The 27,932-nt window shown below is 47.8% G+C and overlaps 1 protein-coding gene across 1 annotated transcript in view; it reads left to right on the top strand.

Annotated features, from left to right (window-relative positions):
* Positions 1-27,932, top strand: part of POLR1A (RNA polymerase I subunit A) — a 66,813-nt gene that overhangs the window by 30,166 nt on the left and 8,715 nt on the right. The window contains exons 15-28 of the mRNA XM_037527761.2: positions 5,151-5,300; positions 6,665-6,848; positions 8,594-8,676; positions 8,794-8,952; positions 10,510-10,608; positions 11,911-12,063; positions 12,485-12,567; positions 14,760-14,925; positions 15,288-15,509; positions 16,412-16,626; positions 18,464-18,631; positions 18,976-19,111; positions 19,564-19,721; positions 24,681-24,807. Coding sequence (XP_037383658.1) covers positions 5,151-5,300; positions 6,665-6,848; positions 8,594-8,676; positions 8,794-8,952; positions 10,510-10,608; positions 11,911-12,063; positions 12,485-12,567; positions 14,760-14,925; positions 15,288-15,509; positions 16,412-16,626; positions 18,464-18,631; positions 18,976-19,111; positions 19,564-19,721; positions 24,681-24,807 — 2,103 coding nt within the window. The remainder of the gene's footprint in view (positions 1-5,150; positions 5,301-6,664; positions 6,849-8,593; positions 8,677-8,793; positions 8,953-10,509; positions 10,609-11,910; positions 12,064-12,484; positions 12,568-14,759; positions 14,926-15,287; positions 15,510-16,411; positions 16,627-18,463; positions 18,632-18,975; positions 19,112-19,563; positions 19,722-24,680; positions 24,808-27,932) is intronic.

Here is a 27,932-nt window from a genome sequence, read left to right as displayed (position 1 = left end):
GCCGGCTGGGGATGGAACTCATGCTACAGAGGCTGTGGATAGCTTCCCAGTTCTGTGCTTAACACTTTGCACCACCAGGGAGGCCCAGTTTGTTAAAACTTTATAAATTTTTTGCACCTGTGTTCATGAGGCATATTCTCTGTAGTTTTCTTTTCTTGTAGTATCTTTGCCTAGTATAAGGATAATTAATGCTGGCCTCAAAGAATAAGTTGGTAAATATTTCTTCTTTGATTTTCTGTGTGTCATAGTTGAATATATGTATTTATCTACTTTATTACTTCTGTTTATATTATTTATTATTCATATTTGTATGTCTTATTTTCTAAACCATCTTAAATTATCTTGGGAATGAATAGTTCATAATTCTTAAGTAGTTAAGCATCTAGAAGTTATTAAAATTTTGTCTCATCATAAGCAATATATTCAACATACAATTAAATAACGGACCAAAAAAATGGTTATCTACAACCATAAATACATAATCCCTTTGATCTGAGAATCCAGCCTAAGGAAATAATCTGAAATGTAGAAAAAAACTTCTTGAAGACAGAAGTCCATTATACCATTGTTGGGATTGGAAGAAAATTAGAAAAGCCTAGCTTCTCAAAATTGGGGTTAAGCAAATTGGGGAACAATCATTTGTTAAGCTATTGAGTAATTTTAAAAAATAGTGGTTTTAAAAGGTCATGTCGTTGGGCCTCCCTGGTGGTGCAGCGGTTGAACGCTGGGTTGCGAAGCTGCCTGCAGCCTCTGCAGCGCCAGTTCGATCCCCGGCTGCTCCCTGGCCACCGGAGGAGGGTCCCGCATGGCGTGCAGACCTCTCCTGCCGCCCGCTGCTCCCCTCAGCAGTGTACTTCGGTCCTTCTGCCTGCTCTGCTCCTTGCTCTGGCTCTGGTGAATTCTCTCACCCTCCCGCGCTTCTGACTGTACCCAGTGCTTGTATAAATAAATAAATAAAATTAAAAAAAAAAGGTCATGTCATAATCTGTAAATTTCTCTGGCCTAATGTAAGAAGTAGACCTCATGATTCTACATGCAATCATAGCGACCATCTAAGAAATGTGAGAAAAAGTGTGGCATCAAAATGATATAATAATTTAGTTTGTAATAGTATTAAATTTTCTTTTTTTATTTTATAATGTTTCTGGGTCATTTAATTATAATTAAATGAAATAAAATAGGCGCAGGTTTTGCTTTGTCGCACTTGAGATTTTTTAGTATTTTTTTAAAAAGATTTATTTATTTATGTATACAAGAACTGGGGCACAGGCCAAAAGTGCAGGGGTGGGAGGATTCACCAGAGACAGAGTAGGGAACAGAACAGGCAGGCAGACTGAAATACACTGCTGAGGGGAGCAGTGGGCAAGACAGGAGAGCTCTGCTGTGCCATGTGGGTAGCTCCCTGGCCAGGGATCGAACTTGTGCTGCAGTGGCTGCAGACAGCTTTGTAGGTTCTTTCTTAACCCCTTGCCACTAGGGAGGCCCAAGATTTTTTAGTATTTCTTGAGAGGTTAGTATAAGTTATTATTTCTTCGCAGATAGATGAAAAGAAGAAGGGATAACTGCACTGCACAAAAATCTGTTAGTGATTCAGTCTGATTATGTAAAGAAAAGCCCTATTTAGAAACTTGGGAAGTTTATTTGCACTACCCCACCAAAATCAGTGCAGCTTTACTGTAGGGAGGCTAGACAGGAACAAGGAAAGTCGGAGTCTCAACAGGAGCTCCCATCACTTACCAGGACTGCCAGGCCCCAGGTCTGTTTGGAAGCCAGGAGAGGATTAGTATCCTGTCTGCTTCAGTACATCCTATGGACCAGGGGCCCTTTGCTACTTAAGCCAAGGCCTTTTTTATTTTCCCCAGCATCTTCCGCACAGTGTCTGCTGAGTGCTCAGCATCATTGTAAACCTTGCTGGGCAGATCACTGTCAAACTGAACTCCTTTAGGCTTGTCGAGGGTCTAAGTGACCTCATGAAGTTAATTAGCCTTTACCAGTGATGTCCAGGAAGAACTCATGCCCTGGCAAGACTGCGGTATTGCCAGTTTTATGTTCATTCTGTATCCCTGCCCTGCAACTTTGTTTACTAGTGCCAGTAGTATTTTGCAAGATCATGTCATATGAAAACAGGTAATTTTTCTTCTTTCTCTCCAATCTGGATTCCTGTGTTTCTCTTATTGTCTAATTTCTCAACTAGAACAGCTGGTATGTTGTTGAATAGAAGTGTCCAGTGCAGACATCATTGTTTTATTTTTTTTTTCATCCTGACAGAAAATCTTTGAAGAAGGAGTATGTAAGCTGTGGGCTTTTCTTTTCCTTTTTTTTTTTTTAAGTTTTTGGTTTTGTTTTTTTTTTCAATGCATACAAGAACTGGGGTATAGGCCAGAGGTGCTGAGGTGAGAGGCTTCACCAGAGACAGTAGGGAGCAGAACAGGTGGATCTACTGAAATACACTGGTGAGGGGAGCAGTGGGCAAGATGGAGAGGTCTGCCTCGCCAGGTGGGCTAGCTCCCTGGCAGGGGATCAAACTAGTGTCACAGTGGCTGGCAATAGATTGATAGCAATGAGAATTTAACCTGTGCCATCAGGAGGCCCCTAAGCTGTGGGTTTTTCCTGGATGCCTTCTCTTTATTAGGTTGATGATGGTCCCTTTTAGTCCTAGTCTGTTGAGTATTTTTTTAATCATGCAAGTGTGTTGGTGTTTATATACTGTCCCTTAATTTGGTAGATGAGATGGCAGGTCATATGTCCCTGAGTTTGGATGGTTGGAAACATGTATTTCTGTTACCTTTCACACAGACTTCCCATCCTGACTGTGCATTGCCTGGTAGTTCCCGAGGTACACTTGGCACTTTGGTTGAGGTGCATCTTTTGATTGGCATCCCAGAGAACTCTCACCCTCCTGCCTCCTTGTCTTGCAGTGCTGGCCTTGTGGAGAGAATGGATTATGCATGACCTTTCTGGTTGTCTGCTGAGATAATAAGGGGTATTGTCTGTCTTGTTTAAAGATTCTGGTGTAGCCACTTGACCCTCAACTCCTTGCCTGAAAAGGTAGCTGCTCTCATTACTGTTCTTATCCCATTGTGCACATATGAAGATGCTTCTTGGACTCTTATACAGGCATAGAAAGAGCTGTTGATGCCAGATGACATTTCCTAGCTCCTCCTCAGCCCTCATGCCTGTTACCCCAACCTGTCTGCTACTTGCTGCATCTGAGAATGTGTGCTCTTGATCGCTCTGGAGACAACCCAGCATTATCCCTAGATACAGCTGCTTCACATTGGTTCTCTGTGGAGTGACTGCTTAACAAATTGTCTCTTCTGACCTCCTGTAGTCAGCTACTTTTTGAATGAATGATCACTGATGGGTCCCCTTCAGGTAGGTGCAAGACTGCCCAGCCTCTCAATAACCATAATGAATTCCAGTCAAATCAATTTATTTCTGGCATTAAATCTATAAAAACTAATTGTATGGGAGCTACTGAGTTGCTGAGCAGTCACAAAACTAGCGTGTCCTGTGATGTACCTCAGACAGCGTCTCCATCGTGCAGTATGCCCCACTCAGGTTGCTTTAATAACTACTTCTAAAGCACTAATCCTTTCTGGCAGTGTCTCTCAGGAAGCTTTTTCTCTATAGCATTTTTTTCATCTCAATACTGCGATCAAAACCTGCCAAATGGCTTTTTTTCTCACTCAAACTAAAAGCCTACAACCTTGCTTTCCCCCCTAGAAATAACATGATCTCTCACAGCTTCTTTCCTCAATGCCTTCTTGGAGAGACCCTCCCTGCACATCTTATTTAAAATTCCAAATACTCACCCCCCACTTGCTATTCTGGTCCTCCTTCCCTATTGTTTTTTCCTCCGAAGCATGGATGCCCTCAAGAATGAAGGCACTGAGGACAGCGGCTACTTTGTTCATGACTTTTCCCAGCACTTGGTGCCTAGTAAGCACTCGACATGTAATTGCTGAATGAAAGGATCTTGTCTAGTTCTACAAATGAACATGCTAAGGCTAAGTGCATTGTCACTTGGCCCGCAGCACATGACCAGTCAGTGATGGAGTAGACACTGGGACATCCCTTGTCTGCAAAGCTTCACTCTATAGTCTGCTTCTCAGGTGGATGCCTCAGGCCTTCTCTGTGAAGCTCTTCAGAGGAAAAGCTCTCAGTTCTTGTCTTTGCTCCCTTTTCTTCCTTGGCACCCACCAGAAAGCCAAAGCTGCTGTAGGGGAGGATGTTACTAACTTACTTAATCATTGTCACCTATCTTGATGTGTTCTAAAGCAGGGGAGGATGCCTCGAAAGTGTTCTTCAGCCTTTACCTTAGTCCAAGGCCTGATGTTGTGTCAGCTGCCTTCTCCTGGCATAGAGCAGTGTGAAGAGCCCCTTTATCTCTCTCAACCCTGCTGTCTTTATTTTTGTTTTTTACCACATACTGAAATCCTTTTTTTACTATAACCCACAGCAATTTACTTTTGTCTCTCCTCCCTTTGGTCTGTTCAGGCGCTTAATTCAAATCTAGGTAATTACTCATTTTATTTATTTTATTTTATTTTATTTTTTTTATAGAGGCATGTTATTTATTTATTTGTTTGTTTGTTTTGTTTATACATGCACTGGGTACAGTCAGAAGCACGGGAGGGTGAGAAAATTCACCAGAGCCAGAGTGGGGAGCAGAGCAGGCAGAAGGACCGAAGTACACTGCTGAGGGGAGCAGCGGGCGGCAGGAGAGGTCTGCGCGCCATGCGGGACCCTCCTCCGGTGGCCGGGGAGCAGCCGGGGATCGAATCGGCGCCGGCGCTGCAGAGGCCGCGGGCAGAGGCCACGGGCAGCTTTGCAACCCAGCGCTCAACCGCTGCGCCACCGGGGAGGCCCTAATTACTCATTTTAAAAGAACTGTTTTGGGAAATGAAAATCCCGGTGAAGTTCTTAGTGATGGACTTTCCCGCTCCTAAGCTTCCTTTCTATGTCAGTAGAAAAGAACTGAGAGCAACTGCCCCCACAGCTACAACTGTTAGTCTTCTTGCTCTGCCTATAAATCACTAGAATGGACTTATCTGACTTTTCAGGATGAACAGAAAGAGGAGGTCCTAAAAGGCAACATCTCACTTCTCCTCCCCACACCATTAACTTTGTCTTCTTTTTCTTTTCAGGTAGTATCAACGCTGCTTATCAACATAATTCCAGAGGATCAGATCCCACTGAACTTAGCAGGAAAGGCGAAGATCAGCGGGAAAGCCTGGGTGAAGGAGTCTCCTCGGCCCATTCCCAACTTTAACCCCAACTCAATGTGTGAGTCTCAGGTATGGCTGCAGAGTGTGGGTTGAAGTCTTCTAGTCCTGGATTTAGACACCATGATTTAAATCAGAGAAAAATGGAGGTCCATGTGCAGAAACAGTTGCCACGCCTCAAAACCTCCCCGCACTGGTGTCAACTTTTGGTTTTGGAAAGGGTCAGAGTTAATTTGTTAGCATTTGACCCTTAGTGGAAAACTCAGCCAGCCTAGGAAGTGTTCTCCAGCAGTAGGCCTCTGGACTTGACTCTGCAAAGCTTGGAAATGCAGAATCTGTTTTCTCTTAAGATCCTTTAGTGACTTAAGATCAGCAAATTGCTACAAGGTTCCACACCTTCCAGCTCTGTGTGTTGGGAATCAGTCTTGGGCATAGACCCAGGGCAGTCAAACTCAGGCCACAGTGAACTGCCAGAGAGTAAGACTGTGCCCGACCACCCACCTCCAAACCCCCCACACTCCCCAAAGATTTCTAAGGCCTCTGCCTGTTCTTGGTGGGGAGCATCCCCAAGTCCCCAGCTCACAAGTCCTAAGCTTCTAGAGTCTAATAGACATTCTATTCAGAACCAAAGCTGCTTAATGTATGCTGCATTATATAGCAAGAAATTCTTTTTTTTTTTAATTCATTTTATTTATGCATATAAGAGCTGGGGTGTAGCCCAGATGTGTGAGAGTGGGAGGATTCACCAGAGACAGAGTGGGTAGCAGAACAGGTAGATTGACTGAAATACCCTGCTGAGGGGAGCAGCGGGTGAGACAGGAGAAGTCTGCTGTGCCACGTGGGTTAGCTCCCTGGCTGGGGATCGAACTCGTGCTGCAGTGGCTGCCAATAGCTTCATAATGCCGAGACTTTAATCCCTTGCGCCACCAGGAGGGCCCAGCAAGAAATTCTCACAATGCTCGAACCCAACTTTGTGAAAGTACAAATTCAGGCTTTAAAGGATATCAGAAAGGTTACATTGTTCTTAATCCCAGAGTATAAAGTAGGGGGTACCTAGGCCAACGGCACAATGATGAAGCTTTGATTCTAGATGTTGTCACTTCCACTCACAAGGTCTTTTACCTCAAGATAGTGTAATTGATGGGGGAGCAAGAGGATGGATGAACACACTGAAATGTTCACATGTATATACAGAGTGTTGCCCCTGAAAACAATTTTTAAAAACTCATGGGTCTATATGTGCTCACTTCGTTTGTTTAAAAAACCAAGCCAAAAAAACGCTTGATTCCATTTATACCCTACTTTGCATCAAAGACTAGTGGCAGGTTATGGTGAGGGAACATGTATTGTAAGATTAAGAAATGTGTAGAGGAGGGAGATGGCTCACACAGCAGGTGTCACCTCCAGCCCAGCATTGATGGCCGTCTCCTTCACAGGTGATCATCAGAGCAGGGGAACTTCTCTGTGGAGTGCTGGACAAGGCGCACTATGGGAGCTCCGCCTACGGCCTGGTGCACTGCTGCTATGAGATCTATGGGGGTGAGACCAGTGGCAAGGTCCTCACCTGCCTGGCCCGCCTCTTCACCGCCTACTTGCAGCTCTACAGAGGCTTCACCCTGGGTGAGTGCTGGCCTGTGGCCTAGGGGAGTTGCCAGGCTCCTATCTGAGGACACCTTCACTGGGCCATCAGTGACATTTAACAGCCTCACTCCTTGGGGCTTTCCATACATCCTCCCCCCAGCCAGTATTTCTTCACCATCAACCAGCAGTGACACCTCTGTCCGCATTTCCATTCTGTCTCTTTTTTTTTTTTTTAAGATTTATTTATTTATTTATACAAGCACTGGGTACAGTCAGAAACACGGGAGGGTAAGAGGATTCACCAGAGCCAGAGTGAGGAACAGAACAGGCAGGCTGATGAAATACACTGTTGAGAGGAGCAGTGGGCGCGGCAGGAGAGGTCTGCGCGCCATGTGGGGCCCTCGCCGGCAGCCAGGGATCGAACTGGTGCTGCAGAGCCTGTGGGCAGCTCCACAGCCCAGCGCTCAACCGCTGCGCCACCAGGGGAGGCCCCTCTGTCTCTTTCTTGACTTCACCTTTTATGGGACAGAAAACGTCCTGAGGCTATTTTTCATACTCACATTCCCCTCCATTCCTTCCTGTAGATTATTTTAGTTGTGTAGATATATAGTAGTTTATTTATCTGCTTCCTATTACTAAACATTTGGACCATTTCCAGACTCATGATTTTTGCTGGGATGAGCCCCCTTGAATAAAAAAATCTTGAAAAATGCATAGAAGTCCCATACCCAGATCATCATAAGGACCAAATAGTGACAAGCAAGCTATGCTTATAGCTCTCTTTGGCACATGGCACAAAGAAAAGTTGGCCTCCTGGGTACAAACTCCAGTGCAGATCACATGAGACTGAGAGAGCATATCAAGCTGGCCATCGAGCTCTGAGGCAAGGGCAGACTAGGGGTGTTGCCTTCATTCCAGCCCTCACCACCAGGGAGCAGTTAGTGAAGGGGGACAGCATGATGGGTCCATACTGACCTCATGGAAGGACCCACTTTTGTGGTTATAGCTTTCTCCCAGGAGCACTGTTTCTTTCCTCTCCCACTGAAGTATGTTCTGTAGAGGCCCTCAAGCTTCCACCACATTGCACTGGGAATTCCAGGTGTGTTAGCCCAGCTTTTGAACAGAACAGCTATTGTTTTCTTTCCCACTCACATCGCGACTGAAAGACTTGAGTCCAGTACCACTTATAGAGGTAGAAAATAGTTTTATTGAAAGTTGAAGTAGAAAGAGCTATTGCCCAAGGTGAGACATTCCTCAACCCTTTGGAGCCAGGATAGGCTTCAATGGAGTGATCCAGGCTCAAGTGTGTTTCTGTGTGCCTGCCACGCACATGTATTGGGTAGTCTCGGTGACTTCTAGGGGCCAAGACCATGATGTCTCTCCTTCCCTCTCTTCTTTTAGACTTTTCTAGACCCTACACCTGGATTTTCACTCCAAACCTTCACCTCTAGCCCATTTATCCAACATGTATTTATTGAGCGTTGGCATTTAGCAAGTAGCTAAGTTTGGAGCTTAGGTCTAGGTTTACTTTCTATCTGTGTAACTTTGGGTGAGTTGCTCAAGTTTGAGCTTTAGTTTCATCATTATTAAAATGGGGATTATAATGTTTGGCCTCTGGGAAGCGCTTAAGACATCAGGACAACCTCTTAATAACATCAATACATCATTGTTCACATGCTCCCTGTGTATGTGGCATAGTGCTCCATGCCCTAACCACACCGAGTTTCTAGTCTGGTGAGACGTCACCCCTGGTCCCATCCAAGCTTGTCTGTTTCACTTCACAGGCGTGGAAGACATTTTGGTTAAGCCGAAGGCAGATGTCAAGAGACACAGGATCATTGAAGAGTCCACCCACTGTGGGCCCCGGGTGAGGAGGGCCTGGGAGGCTTCAGCCTGCCACAGAGGGATTGGGTCGCCTACAGAATGCAGCCCATACCTTCCTCAGTTGCCTGCAGCCTCCAACATGTTCCTTTTCTCATTCTAGGCTATCAGGACTGCATTAAATCTGCCAGAAACAGCAGCATGTGATGAGGTCCGAGGAAAATGGCAGGATGCCCATCTGGGCAAAGACCAGAGGGACTTTAACATGATTGATTTGAAGTTCAAGGAGGAAGTGAACCATTACAGCAATGAGATTAACAAGGTTAGTCCAGTAATGCATGCACTGATTGCCACCATTTTTGAATGCTGTCTTTTGGTGGGGTTTTTTGTGTTTTTTTAATTACATTTGATTCTCACCCAAGACCCTTTGGAACAGCTGACTAGGTGAGATGCAAGATGGGATGGGTAGGATTTATCATCTTGAAAACTCAAGGACTTTATTCCTTCACCCAGGTGTAGGGTCTGTAATTAATGCTAAGAAGGAACACTAATTTTCTTTTAAAGTGTATTTTGGGTGACCGCATTAAAGGGGACTGAAGGAAGAAAATCTTTCCTCTAGGGCCACTGCTGAGTAGAAATGCAGAATGAAGAATCCTGCTTATATAGCAGGGCAGGGGATGAAGACCTGGGTTCAAATCCAGACTCTGCCATGTATTTGCTGTGTAACCTCAGGAGTGGGATGTAACCAGTTCCTGCTTTAGTTTCCTCAGTTGGGAGTAGGGATGTGAGGACTACCTGCCTCATAGGGTTGCTCAGAGGATTGATGAACAAATGTCCACAGTGCTCTTGCACGGTGGGAACTCTGTGCAAGTTCGCCAAAGCCCCTTCCTGTGCAGTTGAGAAAGAAGAGTGAAAACCCTCCACAAGTGAAGAGCACAACTGGTTCTCTCTACCTTTCCACCCCAGAGGCAGGACTCTGAGTCCTGTAGCCAGCCTGGCCTTGGTCCTGACTCCTGTGCCATGAGTCTCAGCCTGAGGAGCAGGCAAGGCCAGTGTTCAATAAAAGTCAATATTTGTCAGTGTTGTCCTTTTGATTGGTGTGAACACAGACCTCAGTTTGATACAAGTTCTGTCCTTAAGAGGTTTTATTCAAGGGCCTCCCTGGTGGCGCAGCGGTTGAGCGCTGGGTTGCGAAGCTGCCCGCAGCCTCTGCAGCGCTGGTTCGATCCCCGGCCACTGGCGCGGGTCCCGCATGGCGCGCAGACCTCTCCTGCCGCCCGCTGCTCCCCTCAGCAGTGTGTTTCATCAGTCTGCCTGCTCTGCTCCCCGCTCTGTCTCTGGTGAATCCTCTCACCCTCCTGTGCTTCTGACTGTACCCAGTGCTTGTATAAACAAATAAAAAAATCTTTAAAAAAAAAAAAGTCATTTAATTTAAAAAAAAAAAAAAAGAGGTTTTATTCAACAGAGCCTCCCCAGCACCTTCCAGAGAACCAGAGCGCTCAGCTTTTAGGGTTGATTGGGAATGCTGGGGTGGGGGTGTTGTCTCAGAAGCCTTTCAGAACTACTTCCTGTCTCTCTAGCTCCCCTATTCCCACTCAGACTCCATCTTTCCTGTTTGGCCTTGGTCTCTGCAATCCTAAGGCAGAGACTTAAGTAGAGTCAGAATCCCCTCCCAGCATCTCCACCTGGCTCCACCGGGGGGGCTTTACTTGTTTTCATTAGCCCTGGAGCTGAGGCAGGGCTCCCACATGATGCTCAGGCAGTGTGTTCTTAGTGAACATGATGTGGTCATTGGTCGTCATTGCCAGGTGTGTAGGAACTGAGGACATGCTCTGTCAGGTGAACTTACCTTTTGACCATGTGTTTATTTACTCTGCAGGCATGCATGCCCTTTGGCTTGCACAGACAGTTCCCAGAGAACAACTTGCAGATGATGGTGCAGTCTGGAGCCAAAGGTTCAACTGTGAACACCATGCAGGTGTGAGCAAAGGCGGGCTGCCTGGCCGGTTAGCCAGAAGATGGGGTTATCTTAGGAAGCAGTTTTTAGATTTGTTTCTGATTTTCAAAAGGACCTATGTTCTGTATAAAATATGGCAAGTATTAAAAAATATAAAAGCAGGGCCTCCCCGGTGGCGCAGCGGTTGAGCGCTGGGTTGCGAAGCTGCCCGCGGCCTCTGCGGCGCCGGTTCGATCCCCGGCTGCTTCCCGGCCACCGGCGGAGGATCCCACATGGCGCGCAGACCTCTCCTGCCGCCCGCTGCTCCCCTCAGCAGTGTACTTCGGTCCTTCTGCCTGCTCTGCTCCCCGCTCTGGCTCTGGTGAATTCTCTCACCCTCCCGCGCTTCTGACTGTACCCAGTGCATGTATAGACAAAACAAACAAACAAACAAAAATAAATAAATAAATAAAACATGCCTCTAAAAAAAAAAAAAAAAAAAAATATAAAAGCATATAGAGTCGTTACAGGTGCTAGTTACTGTTGGCATGTGAATGTTAGAGACCAAAACAGATATAAACATATGTCGATATGTATAATATGGGTATATCTTGTAAATATGTGTATCATAAAATCATATTAAATGTGTTTATACTATTTATAAACACTGTGATACATAAAGACTGTAGCTGAGATCCTTTAATTTTGCATGATGTACTTTTTTCATTTAATATAAGCATTGTCTTGCAGGATTCTTAGTCCTTAATGTGAGGTACATTATCTCCTCAGATTATTGCAATGCTATCATAGCAGTTTCACAAATTATACCTTTTTTTTTTATCTTGATGACCTTGAGAGGGTCTTAGAGATCATCTCTTTGTTGTTGAGTATAGAGCAGTAGGAATGGGTTTCAAAACCCCTTTGACTAAAGTGGAATCTAGACACACTGCTCTATTTCCCAAGAATATTTACAATATTTATATTATCACAACTTCCTTTTTCCTGCATGCCTTGGTTTCCCCAGAAGGACATGCTGGCCTCTTCCAAGTATAACGTGATGAGTTTGAAATAACTTCTTTAATGAATATCATCATTTTCAGTTGACTACAAATATAAAAAATCTCTTATCAGTCAACAAAAGAAAGACTTGGTTATCTTCTTAAAATGCAAGCTTCCCTGGCATGTTTAAAAATCCGGGTGAGGAGGGCCTGGGAGGCCAATCCCTCTTTGAGAACTCAGTTTCTTTGCAGCTTTTCTTGCAGAGCAGGCCCTCTTCTGCTAGGACAAAATGTTCTCTAACACCCATGTGGGTCTTGAGTTTCTTTTGGGTTTTCTTTTCCCTAGATTTCATGCCTGCTGGGGCAGATTGAATTGGAAGGTCGGAGACCCCCACTGATGGCATCTGGCAAGTCACTACCCTGCTTTGAACCTTACGAATTCACCCCCAGGGCTGGTGGCTTTGTCACTGGCAGATTCCTCACTGGTATCAAACCTCCCGTATGTATTTTTGTTTTTCCTTTTAGCATTTTTCCTCATTTCTAGACTCGGTGGGAGGAGTCCTGTGACCTTCACCAACAACTCCAAGCAGGGAAGGTCAAGTAATAAATGTCCATTTGGTGCTTGCCCACTAGATCCAATGCCCCATGAGGACCAAACAGATACAAGTATGTCACATCTTTTAAAGCCAGAGCCTAGTACAGGGCCTGGCACGTAGTGGGGGCTCAGTAAGTGTTTGCTGATAGATGAGAAAAATAAGAAAATAAGAAAGGGCAGAAGTGACCAGGGGCCACTGGAACTGTTAAACCCAAGGGCCCTGAGAGAGCAGGCAGGTCACTGGAGGCTTTGGCTTGATCCTGCCTTCAGGAATCACACTGTCCTCACTGCCACATCCGGGACCTGGTTCCCATTTCTCCCACAGGAGTTCTTCTTCCACTGCATGGCAGGACGAGAGGGTCTGGTCGACACTGCTGTGAAAACCAGCCGCTCTGGCTACCTCCAAAGGTAAAAAGCCCCTGCTCTGCCACCTCTAGATGCATCAGTGTCCCAGCACCATTCACCTCTCTCACTTTTCATTGACAGTGCACTGAAGAGTCCCTTGGCATGAATAAACTTTTAAAATATTCATGGGTGACTGAGACAGAGAGTAGCCAGAATTATTCTCCTTTTAAAGGCTTGGCAGAGCATAAGCTCAGAGGTTCACATGCAGGTTCCCTGTGTTCCCTGGGTGTGCCACTTCCTGGGGAAGTTACGGGTGTAGGAAAGTAGTGACGAGCTTGGCCTCCACCCTGGGAGGACTCAGCATCCTGGGACAGTGCAGAGAGGGTTCTGGGCCCAGGGCCCCTGCCTGTGAATCTGTTACTGTCCCTTCAGGTACAGGCATCACAGTGGGGAATCCCAGCCCAGACCTGCTTATTTTTGTTCCTTTCTGGGAGGAAAGGGGTCACAAAGCCACTCTGACAGGCCTATATGGGCAGGTAGGAGAATGAATTAAAACTAAACAGGTTTGATTCCACAGTACCTGGCAGAGTGGGGTGTCGGTAGTAGCAGACCCCTTTACCACATCCTCCTTCCTTTGGGTTTTAATGTCTCAAGGCTCTGACTTGGGGGTTTTTTTTTTGGTGTTTGTTTGGTTGGTTTTGGTTTTGCCTTGGTAATCTTTCTGAGCCTAGAGACCCTGTGTTATAGAAATGGTAGTGGGAAATGGAGGAGACAACAAAAATATATCCGCATACTCCTCGGGCCTGATTTTATATTATGTTCCCAGGAACTAGATAGACTGCTAGATAGCGCGGCACAGCTCCTTTCTTTCTCCCTGCAAGGTCTCCTGTATGCTCCAGCTTCTCTTTTTTCGTGCTTCCTGCTTCTCTTAGCTCCAGATTTTTTTTCCTGTTTCTCTTAGCTCCAGATTTCCTAAAGCGGAATACCCTCCTTCTTGACTCCCAAGGCTGCATCCGTGTTATTGGGTTGAGAAGGGGATGTAAGGGCTTGGGTGGACACACACCTGGATGGCCTGTTGGTGAGGTGCTAACCTGGCAGTGCCAAGCCGGGAGTGAGTACCCTGTGATTGGGCAAGCTCTCCTCTTAGGGTCATGGATCAACTCCTTCCATGAGCAGGGTTTACTCCACTGTCGTAATTTTAAAACATTTAAGAATGAATATGCAATGTAGGAAAAATGAGAGACCAAAAGTCTGTAGACAGGGGTCCCATGGATGGGACGGGAGTCCCTAAAGCTGAGTGAATACAGGTGGGAAGATGGAGAGTATTGAGGATCTTGGCTGGAATGGAAGGGTAGCCACTGGGGCAAACATCTACGGCATCCACCGCAGATGGAGGTTTATGACAGAGAGGGCAACTTCAGGGCTTCAGGTTGGTTTGAAGGAATCTAGCACAGCTGTGGTGAAGGTTCAGCTAAAGGTTGGAAGACTGATTTCTGAGGGTGGCAGTGGTTAGGAAAAAGCCAATGCAGCAAAGACTTGGGGCAGTGGGCAGTAATGTATGAGAGGCAGTGAGGCATCCGATGCAACAGAGTTTTCAGACACCAGTGCACAGTGCACAGTGGCACAACTGATAAGAGAGCAAGATGCTGCAAGGGACATGAGAGACAGGGTGGGTGGTCTGAGGCAGCAACAGAGGGATGTTCCAATAGACATGTCTAGTGGACCCTTAGATACAAGGCGTGAAGCTCAGGAGAGGCCGGGGATGCACCTTCAGAGGCTGTTGCAGGTGCTAAGAGCTAGAGCCCAATGAGGTAAGGAGAGAGCAGAGGGCACGAGTGACACTTAAGCCTTTCCAGCAAAGGGGAGGTGGGTTTTTAGCCCCAGTCTTGCCAGTCCCTGAACTTGGTGCCAAGAAGACAGTGGCAATCAGCACTGAGCTTGTCCTTGGAGCAAGATAAATCCTGTTGCTTTGCCTACCTTGTGATCTAAGGGCACTGGTCCCCAGCGAACTCTGGTGCAGAAGAGGAAAAAGACAGACTGTATAGCCCAGCACCTGGGCCTGAAGGTGGGAGTGAAGGTGGAGCAATAGGATCCAATCTGTCCTGGAATCCCACTAGGCTGCAAGACAGTAGTCCTCTTCCCAATTCCACAGCCCCACCTCACACCCTACCCTCTGCTGTCCCTGTCCCTGTCAGAGACTGTCAAGGGAGGTGGTGAGCCTGGTGGTGGGCCCTGAGCTGGTGGTCTCTGTACAGGTGCATCATCAAACACCTGGAGGGGCTGGTGGTCCAGTATGATCTGACAGTCCGCGACAGTGATGGCAGTGTGGTGCAGTTCCTGTATGGGGAGGACGGCCTCGACATCCCCAAGACACAGTTCCTGCAGCCCAAGCAGTTCCCTTTCCTTGCCAGCAACTACGAGGTAGTGGGCCTGACCCCTGGCACCTGGGGGTGGGGGCAGGACCTGTGTGATGGGTCTCCCACCCAAGGAGAGAACTCAGGCACCCTGAACTTTGTCACCCAGTCGGAGAAGCTGTCAAAAGTGGAGGTGGAAGAGTTTTTAAAGCACTGATCCGATGCTTGGACATACTTGACATTTTGTTATCCCCTTTGTGGGCTTTCATCATATCAGAGGGCAGAAAGGCACACACATTTCTAGAACAATAGCTGCCACTTGGGGGCGTTTGCTGTGTGCTGGGTTCTAGATTATAGGGCTCTACCCCAGCCATCTTCACCCGATGAAGTTGTGTGACTCTCACATCTTGTCTCATGTGTGCTATTTAGGTGATAATGAAATCGAAGCATCTGCATGAGGTTTTATCCAGAGCAGAGCCCCAAAAAGCTCTACGCCACTTCAGAGCCATCAAAAAATGGCAAAGCAAGCATTCTAGCACCCTCCTGAGAAGAGGCGCCTTCTTGAATTATTCCCAGAAAATACAGGCAGCTGTGAAAGCCTTGGACCTCGAGGATGCAAACCAGAATGGCCGCAGCCTTGGGACTCACCAGGTGACTTGGGGGCTGTATCCCCGGTGCCGGGCACATACAGGCCTCAATCAGGGTTGGAAGGAATAGGGATTGTTTTCCTAATAGAAGGTATAATATTATAATCTGGCTTCATTCACTGTCAGTCAGGGAACAAGAGGCACTCAAATATTTTAGGAGGGAACTCATTCCAAAGATATGGGCAGGGTTTGGGGAAAACTAATAGAGATTCATAACTGGGCTTCCTCGCCATCCCAGATGTGAAGGAACAGGGAGAGCGGTCACCAGGAGTGGAGAGGGTGGCTGTGGGCAGAGACCCGTTGACAGGAGTCCTCAGTAGAGAAGCCTGGCCTCACGCTGGGAGAACCTTAGAATAGGTGGGGGATAAGTGCTCAGCTTCACTCTTCACTCTCCTCCTACCTCCCTCTCTGTTGCTGGGCTTCCCATTCGTGAAACAACTGGAATCCTGGGAAGGAGACAAGGGGACTCGTTGGGGAGGGACTTTGACGCAGTCCCTATGGGGTGACTTTGGGCATCGAGCTTGTGAAAGCCTGGGCAGGCACAAACAGCGATCCAGCATGGTCCCTAGCTTTGCTTCCTGTCTTAGCGTTCTTACTAATAGTTCCCCACTTTACTGTCAAAGAATCCCAGTTTAGACAGTAACTTACATGCGCTCCATACCTGTGCATGATTGAGCCAAGATGAAGAGCTCCTAGTCATGGTGAAGGAGCATTCCTTGGATGGATTGGTTTCTCCTTGCTTTAAATGCTAAAATGGTTTTCTCAGGGCAATCTGATTTCTGTCCCCTTTCCCTGCTGTTATATAAAGGCAGTGCCTTTGATTCTCCTTACGTTGCTGTGTGTCCCAGGAAGAGAAGCCCATTCCTGGCATTGTTCAGCATTGCTAAGGTCCATCCTTCATTTCAGATGTTGAAGATGTGGTATGAGTTAGATGAGCAGAGCCGGAGGAAGTACCAGAAGAAGGCAGCCCCTTGTCCTGACCCTAGCCTGTCAATCTGGCGCCCAGACATCTACTTTGCATCAGTATCGGAAACATTTGAGAAAAAGATGGATGACTACAGTTGTGAGTGGGCATCCCAAGCAGAGAAGAATTATGAAAAAGCAGAGCTTTCTCTGGACAGGTAATGCCTTTCATTTGTTACATGGTATACACCAGGTATATACCATTTGTTACATGGTATATACAGAGGGCACATCTCCCCCTCACATCCATCCCTACCCACTCTGGAAGGGGAGGGCAGCCTCCTGATGTGAGACTCAGCAGAGGGGAGGAAAGTGAAACAGAGGAGCAGGGCTCTGGACAGACAAGAGCAGGTAGACAGAGTCGATACCCGCCTTTGGGCAAGACGGAGAAGAGTCCTCTGCTGGGACAGGCTTGCAGATAAGACCTCTTTTGAATTTGGTGTGTCAGGGAATCTGATCACTGTTAGCAGCTGCCAGCTCTGTGCCCCAGGGTAATGCACTGCCCTGTGACTTCTCAACCTTTTCATGGGTTGGATTTGCTTACTCTGGTGGTCCTTTAAGTTTTGGGTTTTAGATCCTCAGGGAAAGGACCACGTGAAGTCCTCACCTCCACACAAGAAGATAAAACAGGAAAAATTTTGGTGTTCTAGGCAGGTGAGAAGCCAGGCATGAAGCTGCACCAAGCCACAGTGGGTAAAATCCTTAAAAGTGCCCTCAAGGAATGCCAGCGTGAGGGGTTGATCTTGGAGCGGTTCTAGGGGTCCTTCCTGATCAGCTTACTAAGCCTGACCTGCAGAACTAGAAGCCTCTGAGGTAGCTGCCCCTGCCTGGCTTTTCATCCTGTACCTGGTGAACCCAGCAAGGTGTGTGGAGAGGCTGCCAAGGTCAGCGTGGGGCTGCAGCAGGGGTTGGGAATTAGTAAAGGCAAGTGAGCAAACACAGACCCTGGAGTGGAGCAACTAGATGGAAGGGACAGAGCTTTCTCTTTTTGCCCCTTAGAGTAATCTCCAGCCAGCTCTCAGATTCCCAGATATATTAAATCATGCTGGATTAGCCCAGCTGCCAGCAGATTTTTTGGTTAGAGTGAGATTCTGGTCTTGCTGCTTTGTGGCTCAGGATGCCGGCATTGACCATGTCATTGACCATGTCAGTGGCTCCCTCCAGCAGTACTGTGTCGGGAGTAGGGGGAATAGCCCTGGTGAGCAGCTCGTGGGTTCTGAGGGCCAAGACAGAGAAGCAGTTGTTTCCACAGCTCTGGCAGGGGACCTGTTAGTAAGTAGCAAGCTGGTAGAGTTCCAGAGTTCGGCAGGTATTCAAAGACTTTCCTATCAGGAATACTGATACCACGCAACCTTCACTGCTATTCGCACATACATCCATTTAATCTAAATTTGTTGGGCTACTTCCTTGTTCCATATGTTGGGGTATTAGTCTCCCTAGTGGCTGTTCTAAAAGGGCCAGCTTTTCTAGAAAGAATGGTTAGTAAATTACAAAACTGTGTAGCATGTATACTTCTGATATGGCCTGCAGTGATTTGCACCAATTAAGAAAATAAACACCCCAGTCTCTTGCCCTTCCCATAACAGCTTAATGAACCCTCTTCCTAGTTTGTACAAAGGGAAGTTTGAGCCCTCACCAAACTCACGAGTGGGGAAAAATAATAGACAAAGGGAAATGTGACTCATGAGACCAGGAGTTCTCACTGCTTAGGGGGCTGGTGGTACAGAGTGCACACATGACGTTTCAGGAAATGGAGCAGTCAAGTGTTTACACCTAGAGCTTCAGCAATCCAGCTGGGGTCGGTGCTGTGTAATTCGGGACATCCCAGGGTTTCTAGAAGGAATTTAAGGATTAGAAGGACCATTCAGCTAGGAAAAACAGGCTCCAAAAAAGGGAGAGAGAACAGTTCGTGCACCCTGGTTTCGGGTGGTGGTGTCAGCTCCTAACAGACACGTCACATCTGCTCCTAACCCCTGCCATCTCCTGCCTCATCAGGTTGAGGACCCTGCTGCAGCTGAAGTGGCAGCGCTCACTGTGTGACCCGGGTGAGGCCGTGGGCCTGCTGGCTGCCCAGAGCATCGGGGAGCCCTCCACACAGATGACTCTAAACACTTTCCACTTTGCCGGCAGAGGCGAGATGAACGTCACTCTGGGCATTCCAAGGTGCAGGACCGCAAGGGTACACAGGGTGGGGTCTGTCCTGTCCCTTCCCAAAAAGTCATTAAATGAGAGAGTTAGCATGTGCATGCTTGCGTGTGTGACACAGCCCTGTCCTAGGGTCAATATTCCAATGGAGGACACTGATATAGAGTCACTGGGTGTCACATATCACTGGGTGTCACATACGGGGCCAGAGCTGGGACACTTTGGCCCAGCATATTTTTCTGCAAGATCCATAGGCCTCTGTCAGATCCCAGGACTCGTATATCTTTTACAAGAAAGGTCTCACACAGATAGGGAATCTGTGTAGCTTTGGTGATTGGGTGCTTCCCTGTTCTGTGTTACAGGTTGAGGGAGATTCTCATGGTGGCCAGTGCCAACATCAAGACGCCCATGATGAGCGTGCCTGTGTTCAACACTAAGAAAGCCCTGAAGAGAGTGAAAAGCCTGAAGAAGCAGCTCACCAGGGTGTGCTTAGGAGAGGTAATGGTCTTCCTGAGACGTGTCTGCCCGGGTGGAGGCATTTACCTGCACCCCTATCCATGAAGGACAGATTTTGTTGACTGAGCTCAGACTTCCACCAGTGAGAGAAGCATTCTCTGCTAGGTGTTGAGCAGGAATGGGTCAAGAAGCTTTTAAAGTAATCATTGGTGCTGCCATATTCACATGTGCCTTAAAGAGGAAATGCTTCCTGTGATATTTTGCCAGCCCCACTGAAGCCCACTCTTCTCAGCCTACGGCCATTTTCTGGGGGTGACCTGCTAACTGCAGGACCCATTTTTTCCCCCAAAAGATCTTGCACCAACAGAGTTCACTGGAGTTTCTTTGGGGCTTTAGCTTATGGCCCAAACCCTCCTATTTCCCATAGCCCCCTTACAATGCCCAGTCCCCTGGGACCCTGGCATATTGGGTTCTCTCTGTTCATCTGGTTCAAGGTGTTGCAGAAAATTGATGTCCAGGAGTCCTTCTGCATAGGGGAAAAGCAGAACAAGTTCAGAGTGTACCAGCTGCGGTTTCAGTTCCTGCCACATGCATATTATCAGCAAGAGAAGTGCCTGCGACCCGAGGATGTCCTGCATTTCATGGAAACAAGGTCAGGACTGTTATTTGACTTGGTCATTGGCTTTGAGTGCTCCTGGCTGCAGAACTCTCAGAGTTTGGACACATTTGCCTAAATGAGTCCAAGAGAAGTATTTAGGAAGACAAATAGACCTTACAACCTAATCTGGAAACCTTACCCTTAATCTGATGAGGTGATGGCATTAACCACATGCCACCCCTGGAATACTCTTCTTTTCTCTGGTTGATGTGTCTTAACTACTTGAATTTGTAGGTTTTAAGATGTAAAGGTATGTCCCCTAGAGAGCATGGAGCCACATTACAGAGATGCTGCGCTATCACCAGCACGTGGTGTTAATACATGACAATATGTGGTATTTCAGGCAGCATAACGTGGTTCCTAGTACATTTATAACCTCTTAATAATGAACAGGATACGGTTGGCATGCTGCTCTAGGCCCACAACTAACTGGGTTACTTCCAACTTCTTAGAGAGAAATTCTGGTGCCTTCTGGTAGAAAGAATGACCTTTTTCTCTAAAGGTTAAGTTACTATTGGACATTTGAAAAGTCTAGGCCACAATGCTCATTGCACAAGAGTAGTAGGATGAGTGTATTGGGCCTGGGGCAAGCTGGAAAGAGGCAGCCAAGTACATTTGACTCACCAGCTGACCCTAAATCATGGAGTGCAGACTCGAGTGGTTGTGGGCCCGACATGTGACAGATGTAAAGCGCACTGAGGGGAGTCCCCAGCAGGATGGCACTTCAGAGCCCACCTCAAGGGAATGGGAATATGGGGTGGGGTGGCCAGATCTTCTGGTTCAAAAAAAAGAAAAAGTCTCTATCCCCCACTTGTTTTTTGTCTGTCTGTGACTACTTGGTTCCTTACTTTTGCTTTCATAAATAAGTTTCCTAATTTTAAATATGAACAAGTCATTCATATGTTTTTAAAAGCCTGGGAAGGCTCCACAGATCCCACCTGTGGCAGGATTTGGCCTCTGACCACTACTATAATCTAGATCAGCTCCCAGGGCCTCCTGGAGCAACTCAGATATGGAGCAGCTCAGGTATGCCGGTAGAGGCAGAAAGTCCTCTGCATGTAGTCTTCCCACATGGGTACTAAGGGATGCCCATTTATAGTCCAGTCTTGGGGGTAGGGGGCAAGGAATTCACTGGGAGAGAGCAAGTCTTCTGCCATTTGGCCCTATTGTTCCCTCTCACCTGAGGGTGGTAACTGACTTCAGGCTGACCCCTCTAAACAAATGGCACTTAGGGTGGGTGGTGTAGTGGTAGATGAACTTGACTGTGAACTCAGCCCTTTGGACAGGATTCACTGACTGGGCCTTGGGGAATACCTGCATTGCCCTTTGCCTGGATGGAAACGGTTCATTTTACAAGGTGGGCCAGTGCTCTCGTGATGCAGGGCCGTGTCACAGGAGACCTGTCTGTAAACCAGCTTGCAGGCTCATTAATTAACAGGAAGGAACATAGCTCCCAAGTGCACTGCATGTTTGTGCTAGCCAGGCAGCCCTTTTCTGAGAAATCGGAATTAGGATCATGTGACTCTTGAGATTTATCAAAAGCAGGCAGAATTGGATGGTCTCCCACGTTTCTTTTTCCCTGGGGCTTTAGGCCTGCCGAGCAGGTAGGTCAGAGTGAGGAGTGCACCAGGCTTTGCTTACAGTTCTTTTTACTGACATTATCTTGGGGAATTGAAAATCCATTGCTTTTTAAAATTTCTTCTTGCTGAAGGATCATCCTAGCTTCTTCCCAGCAGTGAAGTACTCTTTCACCTCCTAGCTGGCAATTTGCTGGTGCACTTGAAAAACTATGATTGCCAAAACCTGTGCAGTAACTCTCGGTGGAGCTGCTCTTTGCAACTTCAGTAGAAGAGGCCAGAGATGAAAGAGCACAGCATGTGAATTGGGTGTGGTTTGAACTACTTTGATCAGGCCCAGGCAACCACATAGTCACAATCAGGCCTCTTCTAGTCTACAGGGAGGTATGAGGGCTTTCAAAGGAGTAACCCTCCACCTCACAAGCTTTTTCTCTTCCCTTTCTCCCTTCCCTTTTCTGTCTCCCACCCCCTTTTTTCTTTTCTCTCCTCCCCGCTTCCGCTTCCCTGGTTCTTTCCCAGCTGTGGGAACATGAAACACTGTTTGTTTGTTTATTTATTTATGCATACAAGAACTGGGGTACAGGCCAGAGGTGCAGGAGGTGAGAGGATTCACCAGAGAGAGTGGGGAGCAGAACAGGCAGATCCACTGAAATAACACTGCTGAGGGGAGCAGTGGGCAAGATAGGCGAGATCTGCTGTGCCTTGTGGGTAGCTCCCTGGCCGCTCGGGAATCAAACTGGTGCGGATAGCTCCACAGTGCTGTGCTTTACCCCTTGTGCCACCAGGGAGGTCTGATCATGAAACTCTTGACATAGATTGGAAAAAAGAGTACACAGAGGCACTTCCCTAGATGGAGACAAATAAGCACCAAAAGTCCCTGAAGCATCTATACTGGCATCTGTCCTTTTGAATATTTGTGTATATTATCTAGAGGTGGGTTGTGGGTGGTGGAGTAGAAAGAGCACGTTGCTAGGAGTCAGGAGGTATCAGTTCTGGCCTGTAACTATAAAATGACCAAGTGGGCAGTGTCTGCAATTACAAGTTGTGAGTCTAACTGCAGATGGCAGGTGGTGGAGTTGTTGCCAGGCACTTTTGGAAACAGCCAAGGGTCATGTTCTCTGTAATTATTTATGTGTGTGGGAGGGCTCTCTGCAGCCAGCCCTCCTATTCACTTGCAGTTGCTACATTCTGATAAACAGCAAAACCTCAGAGAGTGTCACTGTGGGCGGTCAGTGCCTCCTTGGTAGAATCACAGAAGGGGGACCTATGCCCCCAGAAGTCTGGCACACTGATACCATGTCAGGACTTACTCTCCTTTCTCACCTTCTCTCGGCTTCACCAGTCCTGTTCATCTAAAGAGGAGGTGAGGTACAAGGGATTCCCATCCGGGGTATTAGGAAAGGACTCTTCTGGGAGTGACATCCACACCTAATCTGGCTTGGCACACAGGTGTTGCTCAAGCAGGTAGATAATGGACTGGTAGGGGGAAAGGCTGGTGAAACAAATGATTTGAGCAAAATCCCAGAGGATGCAAAAGGTGGGTGGAAGCAGGTGAGTAGTTAGGATTGAGGCCAGTTGTGAGTGGCTTGATATTCTGGGGAGAGGCTTCTCAGAGAGATGACAGACACAAAGTGACAGGCCATGAGGGCCGGCTGAGTCAGAGCAGCAGCCCCACAGCAGAGGAGGGAAAGAGTCACAGCAGCTGACCCTTTTCCTCTCTTACGCCCTGTATAGTGGACAGAGCAAGATGTGCGTGCACACAGTGCATGTGAGAGCCAGGCCCTTCTCTCTGTTGCTTGCAGAACAGGGACTTGACCCTGAGGCTATCATTTCAGTCAGTCAGGTGGCCTGTGTCTTTCTAAAATTAAGCCTGATCTCCCCTGGTTTGACCTTCTTGTTCCCCTCCCCAGTAACTGGTGACCAAGCTCTTGAATTGGTAGGTGAGGAATCTTATTTTTGCCAAGGGTAAAACCTCAGCACAACCACATACAACTTTAGTAAGTGGAGGAGGGTCTCCCCTGATGGCTCAGCGGTAGAGCGCTGGGCTGCTAGGCTGCCCGCAGCCTCTGCAGCGCCGGTTCGTGCCCCAGCCGCCGGCGAGGGTCCCACACACACCAAAAAAAAAAAGTGGGGGGAAAATGATGAGAGAGTGTGCAGTCTTATTTCTAATGAGCAAAATGTTAACCATTTGACCTGCCTCCTTCTTCAATTCAGACACTAAGCCCCTGTCTTTCTACCCTTGCTTTGTCCCCAAGCTGGCATGTGATTGGCATGTTTGGGTTCCTGGACAATACAGGGTGCATGGATAGACCGGTGAGGGACCTGAAACTATTTAATTAAAAGCACTCATCTGGTGTGCTATTAGTGGCCTGATGAAGAAAATAGATAAGAGACTATATGAGATCAAGAAGATGTGGTACATATATACCCTCAGCATTCAAAAAAGATAAACACATGCAATTTGCAGCAACATGGATGGAGCTGGAAGGGATCATGCTCAGTGAAATAAGCCAGAAAGAAAAAGAAAAATAAGGATGGTCTCACTCATAGCAGGAATCTAGAAAACTTAAATAAGGGACCAGGAAAATGAATAACTATAAGAAAGTGAAAATCAAAATCAACAAAAAACTATGAACCAGAGACACTATGGGGGGTAGGGGGCGGGAGGGGAGGGATTGGGGTCAAAATAAGGAGGTTGCAATTGTATGGGGCATATAAAAATAAAATTTATTATTAAAAAAAAGAGAGACTATATGAGAGGAGAAGCTGCAGGGAGGGGTTTTGGGGTGGAACTTAAAAATAGATACTTAGGAGGAATGGGTGGGGCCAGGAAAGGCCTGTGTGTGTGACTTCAGGTTGGTTCTTTCAGATTGGCTTACCTGGTCACATAACTCATTGCCACAAAGTCAGTTACCTCTGCCTTGCCTATCTGCCATCCTTGTTAATTGACAGCCCTGCAGCGCTGGTACCTGTCCTTTCCTAAGCACCTGCTTTGCCAGGCCTTGTCACAGGTGTCAAACAGGGTTGTTTCTAGTCCTCGAAATAAAACTGCACGACACATATCAACACCCACAGGTTCCAGACAAAGGCGTTAAAGCCCAAGGGACTGGTGCTCAGAGCCAGGCACCCTGGGGTGGCAGAGAATGTATTCATACCAGGCCCATTGAGCTGTGGTCCACATTCTTTCCTGAGTTGCATTAGGCTCTTCAGAAATGATGAGGGGCCTGGAAAGTGAGCTGATAGGAGAGGCCTGGTCTCTGTCTCAATTACAGATACCACCTTTGGTAGTGGGAGATCCTTGAACAGAACTTCCTACACCTGCAACAGTGGAGATGCGGGCCTTGAATGAAACTGTATGACTTTGTTCTCATTTTAGGTTCTTTAAAATTCTAATGGAGTCCATCAGAAAGAAGAATAGTAAAGCATCAGCTTTCAGAAACGTAAACACTCGGAGAGCTACCCAGCGGGATCTGGACAACGCTGGGGAGTCAGAGAGGAATCAGGTGAGTGAGTCCACAGCAGCACAGGGAGGGCCCTAGGACTGAGAAGTGCATTGCATGGTGGCTTGCTTAATCTGAGCCCTTGTGAATCTCCGTGACTGTCCTTAGCCCCCCCTTAACCCGCTTTCTGGAGTTTATCCATTTTTCTACATACCTTAGCTTTTATCTGCTGTTCTGTGAAGGCCCAGAAACATCTAGTGCTTGCAAATGGTAGGACACTCCCAGAAGGCTGCCAGACAGCAAGGTCTGGTTGACCTGGGTGAGGGCCCTGTAAGGGCAAGACTGGGCACAGTGCAGGTTTTCTGATCCCATGCAGACCGGGTAAAGGAGGAGTCAGAGTCCTCAGTGGTTTTGCAGGTCTTTTATTGGGGTTCACCAGGCATATGGCAGGCAGGGGTGCTGGCTGGGGGGCTTGGAGGCTGGCAGGCCTCCCAGCCCCCAGCAAGTCTTTACTCTATCTAGGCTCTCTGGCGTTCTCTGCTTCTGCGTCGGCTTCTTCTTCAGGTTCTGCTGCTGCTGGCTGGAGCTGCTGGCGTCCTCCCGTGACGCCGCCCTTAAAAGCACAGTCTTAGCCCAGGTGAATCCCATCTACCTATGCCCACACCCTATTCCAGGTGCCCGCCATCAGGCATGCATTCAGGACAAGGATCCATCATCTATCCTGATGGCGGAAGGGCAGAAAAGCCTGATATTTTCTTTACCCTACAGTCCACCCCCTCAGGGTTTTCTGCCATACAGTCTATATACATATATACAATTTTCTAAGCTAACAAACAATGCAGCCATGGCCCACAAAAGCAAATACATCAAATATAACAAAATACAACAGAACACAAATAAGTCCAGACAGGGCACCAACCAAGTGCAAAAGACAATTATTGGTACCAGCAGATGAGCCACCAAATCTGCTGCCGAAGGCACTGCTCATATGAGGGAGGGGAATTTCTCACGGCATCTACTATAACATACCAGGAGCTGTCAGGCTTCCTGGCCTTCTCCGGCTGTAGTCTAGGCTACAAGGCACACACAGCATCCACCCCCAGGATGCACTAGCTCTGGGATTGGCAATTTTATTCTCTTGGGGGTAATCGCCAACCCTCAGGGTTTCTGTCTGCAGTCGCTCCAACACTCGGCCTTCATGGCCACCCATGCGACTCGCAGACCCCTGCACTCAGGCCAACCCACTGCACAAGCACATGGGTTGGGGATCCAAACTTTGCATTCGGCTTGGGCTCCACCCCAAGCCACATTCCCCACCCGTCCCCCAAGGACAGGTTCCTCAGCTCCTCACCCTCACTCAAGAATGAGCAGGGCATCACCCACAGGGGATTTTACGAGACTCACAGGTCTTCAGCATACCCAGGCTGCTTAACAGCCACTCAGGGCTTCTCAACTTAGCATCAGTACCAGCTTTTGCTTTCTTAGTTGGCTTTTCTCCTCCACCTGGCTGCTGGGCATAACAGGCTGCTTTTGGCCATCTAGGCCCACTGGCCACCCCCAGATTCCCATCTCCTGGGGTTTACAAACAAAACTGTTCCACCCCCAGGGTCCCAAAACATATCAACCTGCAAGGTCCTCCGCCTTCTGGCGGGAATGTCAGTCCATCAGTTCAAGTCCATTGGCCTCTCCCTGCGTCAGCAACGGCCTGCTGCCTCAGGGGTCATTGGCTGGTCCTTTCCGGTGTCGTTGGCTGGTCCTATCAGGTGTCATTGGCTGGTCCTTTCCGGTGTCGTTGGCTGGTCCTTTCGGGCGTCTTCTTCACGCCAGGTCTCATCCTGTAGCTTGTGGACGTATCCATCTTTTGTGCCGGCATGGCACCTCCAGCGTCATCACAGGCAGTCTGTTCTCCTTAGTCCCTCCAGGTCTTTGGAAGACTCCAATACCCGTCTGCATGGATCCTGCCGACTTACGCCAATTGTAAGGGGCAGGAACTGGACCACAGTGCAGGTTTTCTGATCCCATGCAGACCGGGTAAAGGAGGAGTCAGAGTCCTCAGTGGTTTTGCAGGTCTTTTATTGGGGTTCACCAGGCATATGGCAGGCAGGGGTGCTGGCTGGGGAGGCCTGCCAGCCTCCCAGCCCCCAGCAAGTCTTTACTCTATCTAGGCTCTCTGGCGTTCTCTGCTTCTGCGTCGGCTTCTTCTTCAGGTTCTGCTGCTGCTGGCTGGAGCTGCTGGCGTCCCCCCGTGACGCCGCCCTTAAAAGCACAGTCTTAGCTCAGCTGAATCCCATCTACCTATGCCCACACCCTATTCCAGGTGCCCGCCATCAGGCATGCATTCAGGACAAGGATCCATCATCTATCCTGATGGCGGAAGGGCAGAAAAGCCTGATATTTTCTTTACCCTACAGGCCCCAAGTCATCCATCTGTCTACTTTTAAGGACCCCTCTGTAAGTGATTTTCATCCTGAGGGTAGACACAAAGTAATGTATGCATTGGGCTTTTAAGTTCTTTCTTTGGTTTCATTTTGCTCAGATGAACTGAGGCCCACAGGGTACTGGCAAGGGTCAGGAGAGGCATTTTGAAGCAGGAAAATGGGATTGTAGTGACAAAAAAGGGAAGCAACCAGGGGAAAGCCCTTGGAGACAAACTAGTCTGGGAATGATGATCTCACATGTGCCAGGAGAGCAGGGCAGCACGGTAGCAGGTTCTTGAGTCATCTGAGCCGGCTGTTCTAGGGAAGTGCAGCAGTGGGCCATGTCTCTGTAGCAGGCCCGCTTGGGTGGGAGTAGAAATAAAGAGTGGACTGATGCTGCCAGACTGCTGTCAGCTGTGTTACCTCCTCTTTCCAGACCTGTCTCTTCACCCCTAAAATGAGGGACTAGCTTAGAGTAGCGACAGTGCTAAGTCTTCTGCTATGGGGGTAACTCAGGCACCAGTGGCATGAACTGTCTTTGAAAAACTGCTGGTCTTAATTCTTAAATCACCTAGAAGGAGACTATAAAGAACTGGGTCAGAAGAGAAAGGTATAAATATTTGTTTTGTTTTGTTTTGTTTTGTTTTTTAAGATTTATTTATTTATACAAGTACTGGGTACAGTCAGAAGCGCGGGAGGGTGAGAGAATTCACCAGAGCCAGAGAAGGGAACAGAACAGGCAGACCGACGAAGTACACTACTGAGGGGAGC

Source organism: Talpa occidentalis, unplaced genomic scaffold (assembly GCF_014898055.3).
Source record: "Talpa occidentalis isolate TD23 unplaced genomic scaffold, MPIMG_talOcc4v2.1 talOcc4.5, whole genome shotgun sequence".
In the NCBI taxonomy this organism is placed as follows: domain Eukaryota; kingdom Metazoa; phylum Chordata; class Mammalia; order Eulipotyphla; family Talpidae; genus Talpa; species Talpa occidentalis.
The sequence above is the reverse complement of the archived record's forward strand: the minus strand, read 5'-3'. Positions and strand labels throughout refer to the sequence as shown.